This window comes from Rhinopithecus roxellana, chromosome 8, assembly GCF_007565055.1.
Source record: "Rhinopithecus roxellana isolate Shanxi Qingling chromosome 8, ASM756505v1, whole genome shotgun sequence".
In the NCBI taxonomy this organism is placed as follows: Eukaryota; Metazoa; Chordata; class Mammalia; order Primates; family Cercopithecidae; genus Rhinopithecus; species Rhinopithecus roxellana.
Window position 1 is genome coordinate 5,806,091 of NC_044556.1, and position 15,075 is coordinate 5,821,165.

A 15,075-nucleotide genomic window follows, 5' to 3' on the forward strand; every position below is an offset into this window, starting at 1 on the left:
CGAGACCATCCTGGCTAACATGGTGAAACCCTGTCTCTACTAAAAAATACAAAAAACTAGCCGGGCGAGGTGGCGGGCGCCTGTAGTCCCAGCTACTCAGGAGGCTGAGGCAGGAGAATGGCGTGAACCCGGGAGGCGGAGCTTGCAGTGAGCTGAGATCCGGCCACTGCACTCCAGCCCGGGCGACAGAGTGAGACTCCGTCTCAATAAAAAAAAAAAAAAGAAAAAAAAGAAAAGATGTTTGATATGATTCTAACCTTCTTAAATTTATTAAGACTTGCTTTGTTGTTTTGTAGCCTAACATATGATCTATCTTGGATAATGTTCTGTGTGCACTTGAGAAGAATGTGTATTTTGCTGCTGTTGGATGAAATGTTCTGTTTATGTTGTTAGATTGTTTTGGTCTAAAGTGTAGTTCTAGTCTAATGTTTCTTCATTGATTTTCTGTCTGAATCGTCTGTCCATTGTTGAAAGTAGAGTATTAAAGTCCCCTATTATTTTATTGCAATCTATCTCTGTTTTCAGATCTATTATTAATTTGCTTTATATATTTATGTGCTCTGTTGTTGTTGGCATATGTAGTCATCCTTTGGAATCTGTGGGGGATTTGTTTCAGAATAACCCCGCTTCCTGTAACCCCTCCCCCACCTATGGATACCAAAATTTAGGCGTGTTCAAGTCTCTTATTAAATGGTGTTGTATTTGTTTGAAAATCATGTGCATCCTCTCATATACTTTAAAACATCTTTAGGTTACTGTAATACTTAAAGTAAATGCTATGTAAATAGTTGTTTTGCTGTATTATTTGGGGAATAATGAGAAGGGAAAATATCTGCACATGCATAATATAGTTGGACCTATGCGTTTTTTTTTTCTGGGTATTTTCAATCTATGGCAGGTTGAATCTACCCTAATAAAGTGGAGATGTGGTAACCATGAATTCAGATGGCCAGTTGTATATTTATAATTATTCTTACTGATGAGTAGATCCCTTTATTATCATATAACGACCTTTGTGTTCTGTTATGGTTTTTGGCTTAAAGTTTACTTTGTCTGATACAAGTAATACTTAACCTAGCTGTCTTTTAGTTTCTGTCTGCGTGGAGTGTTTTTTTTCCCCCATCCTTTTGTTTTTAATTTATGTATGTCCTTAAGGGTGCAGTGAGTCCCTTGTAAACAACATATCATTTGTGTCTTTGTTTGTTTTTTTAATCCACTTGGCCATTCTGTCTTTGAATTGAACAATTTAGTATGTGTGCATTCAGGGTAATCGTTGTAGGTAAGTACCTACCTTGGGAAAAAAGAGCCCAGGCTGGAGAACAGTTGTGTGATCTTGGCGTGATCTTGGCTCACTGCAACTGTTGCCTGCCGGGTTCAAGCGATTCTCCTGCCTCGTTCAAGGAATTCTCATGCCTCAGCCTCCTGAGTAGCTGGGATTACAGGTGCCTGCCATCATGCCTGGCTGATTTTTGTATTTTTAGTAGAGACAAGGTTTCACTGTGCTGGCCATGGCTAGTCTTGAACTTCTGGCCTCAAGTGATCCGCCTGCCTCCACTTCCCAAAGTGCTGGGATTAGTGGCAAGAGGCACTGCACCTGGCTCGTTAAGTTTTCTGGTTTTTTTTTATATTCTTTGTTTCTTTGTTTGTCTATTTTTATGATTAATAATTTTCTCTACTGGTGTACTTTTGATTCTTTAATTTTTTTTATCTTGTGTGTCTGCTATACATTTTTGCTTTGTGCTTACCGTAAGACTTATATGAAGCATCTTATAGCAGGATATTTTAAGCCAATAACTGTGATCACACAATATAACTATACTTTAACTCAACCTCTCCTCATTTTATTTTTTTGATATAATTTACATATTTTAATATTGTCTATCCCTTAAATTATTTTAGCTCTTACTGTTTCTAATACTGTTATCTCTTAACCTTCATAGTAAGGATATAATTCTTTTATAAACCACCATTACAGTGTTTGAGTATTCTGAATTTAACTAGGTGCTTATTTTTACCTCAGTTTTGCGCTTTTTTTTCTTGTTACTAATTAGCGGCCTTTTTTTATGCTTGAGAACTCCCTTTAGCATTTCTTGTTAGGTCTGGTGTTGATGAACTGCCTCTGCTTTTGTTTTTCTTTGAAAATCTTCATCTCTTTTCATTCCTGAAGGACAACTTTGCTGGGTATAGTATTCTTTGTGAGCAGTTTTTTTTCTTGGTTTGTTTTTCCTGACAGCAGTTTATATATGTCATCCTGTTCTCTCCTGGCCTGTAAGGTCTTTGGTGACAGGTCTGCTCATAGCCTTATTGGAACTCCTTCATATGTGATTTGCATCTTTTTTAATGTTTTCATGTTGCTTTCAAGATCCTCACTTTGCTTTTCAGTTTTGACTGTTTGATTATATCTTAGGGTGGCCTTGTTTGGATTGAATGTGATTGGAGATGTTTGCCCTTCCTGAGTATGGATATTTATATATTTTCCTCAGTGTGGAAACATTGTTGTTATTGTTTCTTTAAGTATGTGTTCTCTTTGTTTCTTTCTTGTCTTCTTGCACTCCTGTAACTCAAAAATTTGCTTTTGATGATGTCCCTTGAATCTTGCAATTTTTCTTCATTTTTGTTTTTTCTCCTTTGTGTATTTCTAAATAGTCTGTTTTCAAGTTCAAATAATTTTTTCGTTTCCTTCTGTATACTGTTGATGACCTCAATTGCATTTTTCATTTGATTTGTAAGAACCATAAAGGAAGAAAGGAATAAAAATACAAGCAGAAGTTTTAGGAAAAAGAGAACTCATGAATAATAATAAAAGATGATGTTCTGGTTGGGCGCGGTGGCTCAAGCCTGTAATCCCAGCACTTTGGGAGGCCGAGACGGGCGGATCATGAGGTCAGGAGATCGAGACCATCCTGGCTAACACGGTGAAACCCCATCTCTACTAAAAATACAAAAAATTAGCTGGGCGAGGTGGCGGGCGCCTGTAGTCCCAGCTACTCAGGGGGCTGAGGCAGGAGAATGGCGCGAACCCGGGAGGCGGAGCTTGCAGTGAGCTGAGATCCGGCCACTGCACTCCAGCCTGGGCGACAGAGCGAGACTCCGTCTCAGAAAAAAAAAAAAAAAAAGATGATTTTCTGAGAAGACCCATCAAATAGTCAATGTAGGGCAGAGTCTGATTTTCTATTGCTGCTCTGCATGTTTTTTGCCCTCTTGCAGGAGCAATGGGTAGAGCTCAGAACACTAACTTCAGTGTTTCTACTTGGAACCCTGTTGAAGCAACCAGAGTTGGAAGTGAGTTCTGACTTGTTTGTAAAGCCATGACATTCTGGTTCTAATTCTTTATATTCAAAAGTAGAATAGCACATTTTAAGTAAGCCAGATATCAATTTCCAGAGTCCTTTATATGGCAGTCGTTATAGGGGAGTAACAACAACCACAGAGGATTAGACTTAGGGACAAACTTGACTGTATTCAAGTCCTGGTTCACCACCTCCTAAGTAGATGATATTAGAAGAGTCATTTGTGTTTTCTGAATTTAGATTTTTTCCAGCACTAAATAGGGATATTGTTCAGATAAGTGAGCATATATATATGTGTGTATATATATATGTAATGTCTAACATATAACAGTCCCTAATAAATGGCAGTTGGTGTTATTAATACTCATTTTATACAGTACATATACCATTTCTAGTGGGTTTCACACATATCACCAGCAGTAAAGATTTAATATAAGGTATTTAATGACATAAGTAATGCTTGTTGATTAATGATTGATGTCTACCTGAGTCCGAATACTCTATATAAAGAGGAATAGATTGCCAGTTAGCCACTTAGATTTATAAGCTACCCTGACATGTCCTTGGAATTACAAAAAAGTGTGTCCAGTCATATTTCACTGCCAGCCTCACAGGATAGAAGCCATGGATTTGTCCTATGGTAAGTTTTTCCAAAAATCTGCTTTAGGTACCCATATTAGTCTGTTCTCGCTGCTGTGAAAAAATACATAAGACTGGATAATTATAAAGAAAAGAGGTTTAATTGACTCACAGTTCTGCATGGCTGGGGAGCCCTCAGGAAACTTACATCAATGGCAGAAGGCACCTCTTCACAGGGTGGCAGGAGAGAGAATGGGTGCAAGCCGGGGAAATGCCAGATACTTATAAAACCATCAAATTGGCTGGGTGCAGTGACTCACATCTGTAATCCCAGCACTTTGAGAGGCTGAGGTGGGTGGATCATGAGGTCAGGAGTTCGGAACCAGCCTGACCAACATGGTGTGAAACCCCGTATCTACTAAAAATACAAAAGTTAGCCAGGTGTGGTGGCGGGTGCCTGTAATCCCAGCTACTCAGGAGGCTGAGGCAGGAGAATTGCTTGAACCTGGGAGGCGGAGGTTGCAGTGAGCTGAGATCACGCCATTGCACTCCAGCCTGGGTGACAGAGCAAGACTCCGTTTCAAAAAAAAAAAACCAAAAAACAAAAAAGATCCACCATTAGATCTTGTGAGACTCGCTCATTATCATGAAAATAGCATGGGGGAAGCTGCCCCCATGATTCAGTTACCTCCACCTGGTTCTGCCCTTGACATGTGGGGATTATTACGATTCAAGATGAGATTTGGGTGGGGACACAGAGCCACACCATATCAGTACCCCATGCAGAATACAGAGTCCAGTACTCTAGGCCTTAGTATTCACGCTAGTAGTTCCTTTCTGAGGTGTTGAAGTGGGCCAGAGAGGGCTATTGTGTTAGTTAGCCCCCTCATGTGTGTGCTTTGAGAAGAGGTGCTGCATAATCTCATTTGTGAGTTATATCACCATGGGCACAAAAAGACATTTCTCATCTTAAGTTTCTTTACCTGGCCGGGTGTGGTGGATCACGCCTGTAATTCCAGCACTTTGGGAGGCCAAGGTGGGCGGATCACGAGGTCAGGAGATCGAGACCATCCTGGGTAACACAGTGAAACCCCATCTCTACTAAAACTATAAAAAATTAGCCAGTTGTGGCAGCAGGCACCTGTAGTCCCAGCTACTTGGGAGGCTGAGGCAGGAGAATGGCGTGAACCCAGGAGCTTGCAGTGAGCCAAGATCACGCCACTGCACTCCAGCCTGGGTGACAGAGTGAGACCCTGTCTCCCAAAAAAAAAAAAAAAAAAGTTTTTTTACCTGTACAATGAGGATATTATACTTTTACTTATGACAGCTTGGCTCACAATTCCTTTTTCTCGCTCTAGGTGAGACAGAACTGCAGTGGTATTTTATGAATGTAGTGCATATTTGTGTGAGTTTATATGAATTATAAGAGAATTTCGAACCAGGATGGAATAACTTCCATGCATGCGAATGTTGGAACTGTGATTATGTCTGGTTCTTATGCCTTGTTTCTCTTCCAGGAGGTCTTCTTTATAGGAACCCAATCTGCCTTCATGAAGAAAAGACAGAGGCAGAAAGGAAGATGGCTTACTTCTTGACAAATAGTTATCAGGTATGCAGAAAGTGTATACTTTCACAAAATGACATACGTGCATCACCAGGTAAACACATTTCCTTCTAGGCAGATGTGTCTCCAGAACTTCTTTAAGTAAATAAAGACTCACTGAAGCACTGAGTCACTTGTTGAATTTCCCCAGGGAGTGGAGGTTCTCATACTGGTAACCCTTTTCAAGGTAATCCTTGAAAAACATTTCAGCATTTCAGTAATTGTTAATTAATTTCGTCCCTTATGGTGCCAGATATATGTTTCTTATTTTGCTGAGTGGTCTGGCAGATGGAAAGGAAGATGAAAGCATTCTTTACTCAAAGGCTAATCCTGGCCAGGCGCAGTGGCTCACACCTGTAATCTCAGCACTTTGGGAGGCTGAGAAGTGGCATTATCGCTTGATCTTAGGAATTTGAAACCAGCCTGGGCACATAGTGAGACATCGTCTCTATAAAATAAATAAATAAATAAATAGCCAGGCATGGTGGTGCATGGCTATAGTCCTAGCTACTCGGGAGGCTGAGGCAGGATGATCAGTTGAGTCCAGTAAGTCAAGGCTGCAGTGAACTATGATCGCACCACTGCACTCCAGCCTGTGTGACAGAGCAAGACCCTGCTTCCAAAAAAAAAAAAGGCTAATCATTCATCACTGTTTATCAAGTATATGATGCAGTGTACTCTGGGGTATCTTTTAGTAGAGGGAAATAAGATGAGAAAGCACTCACAGTCTGCTTGTGTTGAGAAGTTCATGTTTGAGATGTGCCATTAAAGCCATACAACTGGAATTGATAAGTAGTGAATGAGCAAGGATAGAGAGAGGAATACCTGAGATTTACCTGGAATTGTTAAGCTTTGGGTAGATAATGAGAGACCTCACAACTCTTTATAGGCATTGGAGTCTGTTAACTGATTCTTCGCTGAACATTGGTTGATCTGTTACTGCACTCCATGTTACAAACATGATCTGTTACTTGGCTGAAGTCAGCATGTATGTGATGGTTTAGGACTTGGTGATCTTTGAGGATACAACTGTGGACTTCACCCAGGAGGAGTGGACTTTACTGGACCCAGTTCAGAGAAACTTATACAGAGATGTGATGCTGGAGAATTATGAGAACGTGGCCAAAGTAGGTAAGACTGCCATCATTTTATGTAGCCTCTTAGGGAAGAGATATACATTGTGTACTTGCCGTGTTCCAGAATTGGTTTGTTCAACACTGAATTCACCAGAGACATTGTCCCTGCCATAATAGGTCTTAATTACTGTGGTCGTTTTCAAAGTGTGGTCCAGTTTCAACAGCATCACTGTTATTCCCTTAGAAATGTACAGTCTTGGCCGGGCGCGGTGGCTCAAGCCTGTAATCCCAGCACTTTGGGAGGCCGAGACGGGTGGATCACGAGGTCAGGAGATCCAGACCATCCTGGCTAACACGGTGAAACCCCGTCTCTACTAAAAATACAAAAAACTAGCTGGGCGAGGTGGCGGGCGCCTATAGTCCCAGCTACTCGGGAGGCTGAGGCAGGAGAATGGTGTAAACCCGGGAGGCGGAGCTTGCAGTGAGCTGAGATCCGGCCACTGCACTCCAGCCCGGGCGACAGAGCAAGACTCCGTCTCAAAAAAAAAAAAAAAAAGAAATGTACAGTCTTAGTCTCTGCCTTTGACCTACTGAATCAGAAACTCTCCACTTGGATTATCATCTGTGTTTTAACTATCCTTCCACATCAATTTGACACACTATAATATTAAGAATCACTGGTGTAGTTTTATTCTCCAAGTATACAAGGATTTCTTTGTTTCACTTTGTTTTTTTTCTTCATTCAGGAGTTTGACAACCTACCTTATTTCTGTGACTGAAAGGTTATTGCTTTGTAAATGTGTACATAAGCATGGATTTGCGTTTCAGAGGTTAGAGATAGCCAATTTTTGGGACCCAGAAAGAAGAGATATTTTCAGTTTTAGTCCATTTGAAAAAATTTCACTGCTTTCTCTAAGAACTATAGTTCTATAATATAAGGTTTATCATCTCTTGCATGAGCCTCTTCCATTAATTTTTTTTTGAGATGGAATTTTGCTCTTGTTGCCCAGGATGGAATGCAGTGGCATGATCTCGACTCACTGCAACCTCTGTCTCCCAGGTTCAAGCGATTCTCCTGCCTCAGCCTCCCAAGTAGCTGGGATTATAGGCACACGCCATCACACCCAGCTAATTTTTGTATTTTTAGTAGAGACGGGGGTTTCACCATCTTAGGCTGGTCTTGAACGCCTGACCTCAGGTAATCCACCCACTTCAGCCTCCCAAAGTGCTGAGATTACAGGCATGAGCCACTGTGCCTGGCCTGCCTTCCATTAATGTATCATGTCTTCTTGTAAAGGGTTTCAGCTCCTTAAACCCAGTGTGATCTCTTGGTTGGAAGAAGAAGAGTTGAGGACCTTGCAGCAAGGAGTTCTCCAAGGTGAGTATCTGTGAAGAACAACCTTGTGAAGAACCTTGGTCAGTGAGAAATTCAATATGGTTGGAAGCTGTGTTAGTCTGTTCTTGTGTTGCAAGAAAGAAATACCTGAGACTGGGTAATTTATAAAGAAAATAGGTTTATTTTGGCTCACGATTCTGCAGGCTCTACAGAAAGCATGATTCTGACATCTGCTTCAGGTGAGAGCCTCAGAAACCTTACAATCATGGCAGAAGGCAAAGGAGGAGCCCACAAATTACATGATGAGAAAGGGGGTAAAAGAGAAGTTGGGGGTGGTGTCACAGTTTTTTAAACCAGCGGTCCCCAACTTTTTTGGCATCAGGGACCAGATTTGTGGAAGACAATTTTTCCACAGACCAGGTGGCAGGGAGATAATTTCAGGGTGATTCAGGTGCATTACATTTATTGTGCACTTTATTTCTACTATTATTACACTCTAATAAAGAAATAATTATACAACTCACCATAATGTAGAATCAATGGGAACCCTGAGGTTATTTTCCTGTAACCAGATGGTCCCATTTGGGGATCTAGGGGTGATGGGAGACAGCGACAGATCATCAGGCATTAGATTCTCAAAAGGAGCACGCAAGCTAAATCCGTCGCATGCACAGTTCATGATAGAGTTTGCTTTTCTATAAGAATCTAATGCTGCCGCTGATCTGACAAGAAGTGGAGCTCAGGAGGCAATTAGGATGGACAGCAGCTATAAATACAAATGAAACTTCACTTGCTCCCCTGCCACTCACCTCCTGTGGTGTGGCCTGGTTCTGGTCCATGGCCCCGGAGTTGGAGACTCCTGTTTTAAACTACCAGGTCTCACATGAACTCAGAACAAGAACTCACTTATTACTCCGAGGATGTCACTAAGCCATTCATGAAGGATCTGCCCCCATGATCCAAGAATCTCCCACCAGGCTCCACCTCCAGGATTTGGTGTTACATTTCCATATGAGATTTGGAGGAAACTAACATCCAAACCATCAGAAACATAATGAGGGAACTTTTCAAGATGCACCTTCTCTCACAAGGTTAAGGCCATTTATCTCAGAAGTTGCACCTTCTGTCACAAGGTTAAGGCCATTTATCTCAGAAGTTAGAAAATATTCAATTTCTGATACTCTTTAAATTTCCATCTATTCCAACTTTGTATGTTCTTATGAAACTATATATTTTGTTTTTCAAGTTCTTTGCTTTGAACTATGGCCTTGGTCCAGATCTTTCCTACTGTTCTGATAACATTTTCTGTTTGACATTAGTTTTAAATTTAAATGAGTCAATTTGTAGCAAATTAGCTAAAATTTTGACCCTTTATTCTTATTGCCAAATTTTTGACATAGTCTAAATGTTCAAATTTAACTTTCTTTTTTTCTTATTATTTTAAAAACAAATATGAATGAGGCCTATAATTTTTAACTCTCTCATTTTACCTTTTTTTTTTTTTAAACCCTCAGTTTATGTTTTTGTTTAATTTCAGACTGGGCAATAAAACATCAAACCAGTGTTTCAGCACTGCAGCAGGATTTTTGGAAAATACAAATTTCTAATGGGATACAAACGGTAATGTTAAGAAAGGGTATTTCTTATTTTTCACACTCAGAATATTGATACTTTCAATGTATGTAGAAAATAAGCATAAAAGATAATTGAGAGAAATAGCATTCACTCAAGAGGGAGCAATGTCTCTGGAGACATATTCTGATAATGATGAATTTGGGGAGATCCAAACTTAGTGTGAAAGTTGTATCCTTCTAAAATTGGAGTAATGATACCAACAAAGACTCATTTTCTTGTAGGTAGACCTGTCTCTATTGTTCCTTAAAGCAAATATAGACCCTAGTTGAATTTTCCCCAGAAAGTCATACCTCTCATATTGGTGAGGAGTTACCCTGAAAATTATCTCAGTATTTTTGAGGAGTTACCCTGAAAATTATCTCAGTATTTTTGTAGTTATGAATTAATGTTCATTTTCCTGGTGCCAACCATGTATTTATTTTTCTGGGTGCCAGGACAGATGGTAAGGGGTATGAAAGTATTCTGTTCTAAAGGAATTTTTCCATGTCATCATTTATCAAGTGTTTGTCATGTGCTCAGGAGTGTATTGCAGTAGAGAGGAATCAAATGAGAAGAGCTCCCAGTCTAGTTGTGGTTGATAAGTTTACGTTAAGAGGTTCTGTTACAGCCTTGTTATTGGAGGAAATTGACAGTGAGTGAATGTGGATAGAAGAGATCCTAGGGCCATTGAACCTTGGGGTATAGATAGTGGGACCACTCGGTACCCTGTACAGGGATTGGATCCTCTTTCTTCATTCTTCAGCCAACATTTGTGGAGATGTTACTTGGCTCAAATCAGCATGTGTCTGTTGGTTTAGGACCTGGTAACCTTTGACAGTGTGGCTGTGGAGTTCACCCAGGAAGAGTGGACTTTACTGGACCCAACTCAGAGAAACCTGTATAGTGATGTGATGCTGGAAAACTATAAGAACCTGTCCTCAGTAGGTAAGCCTGGCATCATCCCTTGTAGCCTCTTCTGGAACAAGATACAAATTATGTACTTACTGTGCTCTAGGATTAGTGATGTCAAATCTGAATACAGTGGGATATATACACATTGAAAAAAAATTTTTTTCATGAATAAAATAGGAAATAACAGACAGTTCCTGTACTAGTGGGTTTTAATCTTGTGTGGTAGTTTGCATCGGTAGCATCACCATCACTCTCTTAGACATGTGCACTCTCAGACTCCACCTTTGATGTACTAAATCAGAAAGTTTTTGTTGGGGCCCTGTCTTCAGATGAGTAATTCACTCTAAAGTTCAGAACTACTGGTATGGGAGTTTTCCCAGGAGAATCAAGATCTCTCTTTGAGCTTCCATTAGTTTCTATTTTGATAAAGGTTTTAGTGGTTTTTAAAATTTGTATATAATATTTGCCATTTAGAAAGAAAAAGTGCAGCTGACTGCTAGTGCTCATTTCTTGGGGCAAACAGGAAATGGGTTAAGCTTGAATGTGAATTTCAGGGGTCACAGATAACCAGTGTCTTCAGAGAACAGAAAGATGGGATATATGCAATTTAAGTGCTTTTCACTGCTTTAATTAGAAACGTAGGCCCTATTTCGTGGAAAAGTTTGCCATTTCTTGCGTGAGCCTCTTCCATTGGTGTATCTTTCCCTGTGTACAGGTTACCAGCTCTTCAAACCCAGTCTGATCTCTTGGCTGGAGGAAGAGGAAGAGTTGAGCACATTGCCAAGAGTTCTCCAAGGTGAGTTTTTGTGAAGAACAGCCCTGGTCCATGAGAAGTTCTCAGTATGTTTGGAAGCATAATGAAGTTTTAGAAGATGCCCTTTGAATCAGAAGACTGAGTCCACTGGGCTTGGATGTTTTGGGATATCTTAACGTTTCATCCTCCATTGCTTTGCCTCTATCCAGACTTCCCTGTTATCTAACAAACGACCTTCTTTATGTTTATGGTTTAATGCTTTTGTTCTAATTTTTCTTACTTTTCCTTCCCTGATAGTACTGTTTCTGTTCACCATTGTGTTTAATTTTCATAGAATAAGTTGTTTTAAAAACTACTAAAACTTGACCCCATATGATTGCCAAATTTTAGACATATATAAATTGCTCAAATCTGTCTGCTTCTTATTTAACCTACCATTTAATATGTAAACTCTCATATATATTTTTCTCTTTTATTTCAGAATGGAAAATGTGCCTGAAAACCAAGGGGCCAGCCCTTTGGCAAGATAATTTTTGTTTAAAAACATCAAATGGGATACAATTGGTAAGATTAACAAAATAACTTTATTTTTCACATTCAGAGAAGATTGACGTTGCATTGTAGAAATCAGCAGAAATGGCCAGGCATGGTGGCTTATGCCTCTAATCCCAGCACTTTGGGAGGCCAAGGCAGGCGGATCACGAGGTCAGGAGTTCGAGACCAGCCTGGCCAATATGGTGAAACCCCATCTCTACTAAAAATACAAAAATTAGCTGGGTGTAGTGGTGTGTGCCTGTAGTCCCAGCTACTCGGGAGGCTGAGGCAGAAGAATTGCTTGAACCCAGGAGGTGGAGGTTGCAGTGAGCCGAGATCGCGCCACTGCACACTCAGGCCTGGGCAACAGAGTGAGACCCCATCTCAAAAAAAAAAAAAAAAAAAGAAAGAAATCAGCAGAAATGATAGATAATTTAGAGACTTGGCATTCACCCAATTCACCCATGGGAGAAATATCTGGAGAGAGATCCCATATCTAGTATGAAGGTTGGTACTTAAGACTTCCCATGAATGTTCATTGCGACACGTATAACTAGACATTTGAGTTTTAAAAATAACTTCATGAAAAGCTATAGGAATCTTTCCAAGATTAGAGCAGATGGCATAGGATTCTTACAGTAGGGTTCCATTATTCAAGTTGAAGGAAATCCAAAGGGTAGGAATTATATGCATGTTATAAAAGTGGAAAATAATGATTATCATGTTTCTTAGATGAGTGGTATCTATTAATAAGTCTGCTGAAATGCTTCCTTTATTGTTCATTCCTGTGTTAACAGGCAAGAAACCAAAATGGAGAGGAACTCTATGACTGTAAGCAATGTGGAGATGTCCTCTGTAAACATTCATGCCTTAAGACCAACGTGAGTACTCAAAATAGAGAGAACACATCTGAATGTATTCAGTATGCAAAAGACCTTCTTTCTCTGTACAATAAAACTTCTACCATAAGGAAAGTTTCTGTGTTCAGTAAGCATGGAAAATCTTTCAGCCTGATTTTAAATGTTCAGGTCCAGAGAAAGTGTACACAAGACAAATCCTTTGAATGCATTGACTGTGGGAAAGGCTTGGTTCATCAGTCACACCATGAAGCACACAGGAAAACTCAGAGTGGAGAAAAACTCTATGAGTGGAAGCAATGTGGGGAAACATTTACTCACTCCACAAGCCATGCTGTAAATGTTGAAACACACATTATTAAAAACCCCTGTGAATGTAAGGAATGTGGAAAAGATTTTAGATATCCTATCCATCTTAATAATCACGTGCAAACCCACATTGGGATAAAACCTTATAAATGTAAGCACTGTGGCAAAACCTTCACTGTGCCATCAGGCTTTCTTGAACATGTACGAACTCACACTGGAGAGAAGCCCTATGGGTGTAAGGAATGTGGTAAAGCCTTTGGTACATCTGCAGGCCTTATTGAACATATAAGATGTCATGCTAGAGAGAAAACCTTTAAATGTGACCACTGTGGGAAGGCCTTTATTTCTTACCCATCTCTTTTTGGACATTTGAGAGTTCATAATGGAGAGATGCCATATGAGCATAAGGAATATGGGAAGGCCTTTGGTACATCCTCAGGTGTTATTGAAGATAGAAGAAGTAACACAGGACAGAAACGCTTTGATTGTGACCAGTGTGGGAAAGTCTTTGTTTCTTTCGCATCTCTTTTTGCTCATTTGAGAACTCACACTGGAGATAAACCCTTTAAGTGTTACAAATGTGGGAAACCATTTACCTCTTCTGCCTATCTTCGTATTCACATGCAAACTCACACAGAAGAGAGACTCTATCAGTGTAAGAAATGTGGGAAAACTTTCGCTAAGTGCTCATATCTTACCAAACATTTACGAACACATGCTGGAGAGAAACCCTATGAATGTATGAAATGTGGGAAAGCCTTCACTGAGCGCTCATACCTTACTAAACATTTACGAAGACACAGTGGAGAGAAGCCATATGAATGTAAGAAATGTGGAAAAGCCTTCACAGAACGCTCAGACCTTACTAAACATTTGCGAAGAAGACACACTGGAGACAAGCCCTATGAATATAAGGAGTGTGAGAAAGCCTTTGTTGTCTCCTCCAGTCTAGTTGATCATTTAAGAACTCACACTGGATATAAACCCTATAAATGTAATGCATGTGAAAAAGCTTACAGTAGGTCTTGTGTACTAACTCAACACTTAAAAACTCATGCTGCAGAGAAGACCTCTGAATGTAACACATGTGGAAAGTCCTTTCGAAATTCCTTGTGCTTTCATGATCGCTTAAGAACTCGCACCGAAATAAAGCCCTATACATGTAAGGACTGTGGGAAAGTCTTCACTTGTCATTCAGATCTTACTAATCATGTGCGAATTCACACTGGAGAGAAGCCCTATAAATGTAAGGAATGTGGGAAGGCCTTCCGTACATCCTCAGGACGTATTCAACATTTAAGAACTCATATGGGAGAGAAATCCTTTGAATGTGACCAGTGTGGGAAAGCCTTTGCTTCTTTCTCAGCTCGTATTGCACATTTGAAAATACACTAGAGAGAAGCCCTATGGATGTGAAGAATGTGGAAAAACCTTTGCTGTTTCCTCAAGCCTAACTGAACATGTAAAAATTCACAGGAGAGAGTAATACTGTCAATGTAAGGAATGTGAGCCTAAGCACTTGAATCTTTCTAGACATGCACAACTTCACACTGTAGAGAAACCCTATAAATGTAAGGGGTGTGGGAAAACATAGTTCTTCTCTCTCTTTTTTTTTTTCCCGATGAGTCTTGCTTTGTCACCCAGGCTGGCGTGCAGTGGCGTGATTCTTGGCTCACTGCAACCTCCGCCTCCTAAGTTCAAGCGATTCTCCTGCTTTAGCCTCCCAAGTAGCTGGGATTACAGGCATGCACCACCACACCTGACTAATTTTTTATATTTTTGGTAGAGACAGAATTTCACCATGTTGGCCAAGCTGGTCTAGAACTCCTGACCTCACGTTGGATCATGTGCTTCGGCCTCCCAAAATGCTGGGATTACAGGCGTGAGCAACTGCACCTGGCATTCTCATCTTACTGAACATGTAAAAACACCATGGAGAGAAACCTTTTTTTTTTTTTTTTTTTGAGATGAAGTCTCGCAGCCCAGGCTGGAGTGAAGTGGTGTGATCTTGGCTCACCACAACCTCCGCCTCCCGGGTTCAAGCCATTCTCCTGCCTCAGCCTCCCGAGTAGCTAGGATTATAGGTACACACCACTGCACCTGGCTGATTTTTTGTATTTTTAGTAGAGATGGGGTTTCAGCATGTTGGCCAAGCTGGTCTTGAACTCCTGACCTCAGGTAATCTGCCTGCCTTGGCATCCCAAAGTGGTA

At 40.4% G+C, this 15,075-nt stretch overlaps 1 protein-coding gene across 1 annotated transcript in view; it reads left to right on the forward strand.

Moving 5' to 3' along the window:
• ZNF560 (zinc finger protein 560) overlaps positions 1 to 14,259 on the forward strand; it is a 37,689-nt gene extending 23,430 nt beyond the window's left edge. The window contains exons 3-10 of the mRNA XM_010373834.2: positions 5,387 to 5,478; positions 6,477 to 6,603; positions 7,846 to 7,926; positions 9,422 to 9,504; positions 10,317 to 10,443; positions 11,126 to 11,206; positions 11,646 to 11,728; positions 12,496 to 14,259. Of these exons, the coding sequence (XP_010372136.2) occupies positions 5,449 to 5,478; positions 6,477 to 6,603; positions 7,846 to 7,926; positions 9,422 to 9,504; positions 10,317 to 10,443; positions 11,126 to 11,206; positions 11,646 to 11,728; positions 12,496 to 14,259 (2,376 nt within the window). The 5' untranslated portion in view covers positions 5,387 to 5,448. The remainder of the gene's footprint in view (positions 1 to 5,386; positions 5,479 to 6,476; positions 6,604 to 7,845; positions 7,927 to 9,421; positions 9,505 to 10,316; positions 10,444 to 11,125; positions 11,207 to 11,645; positions 11,729 to 12,495) is intronic.
• Positions 14,260 to 15,075: the final 816 nt, after the last annotated feature.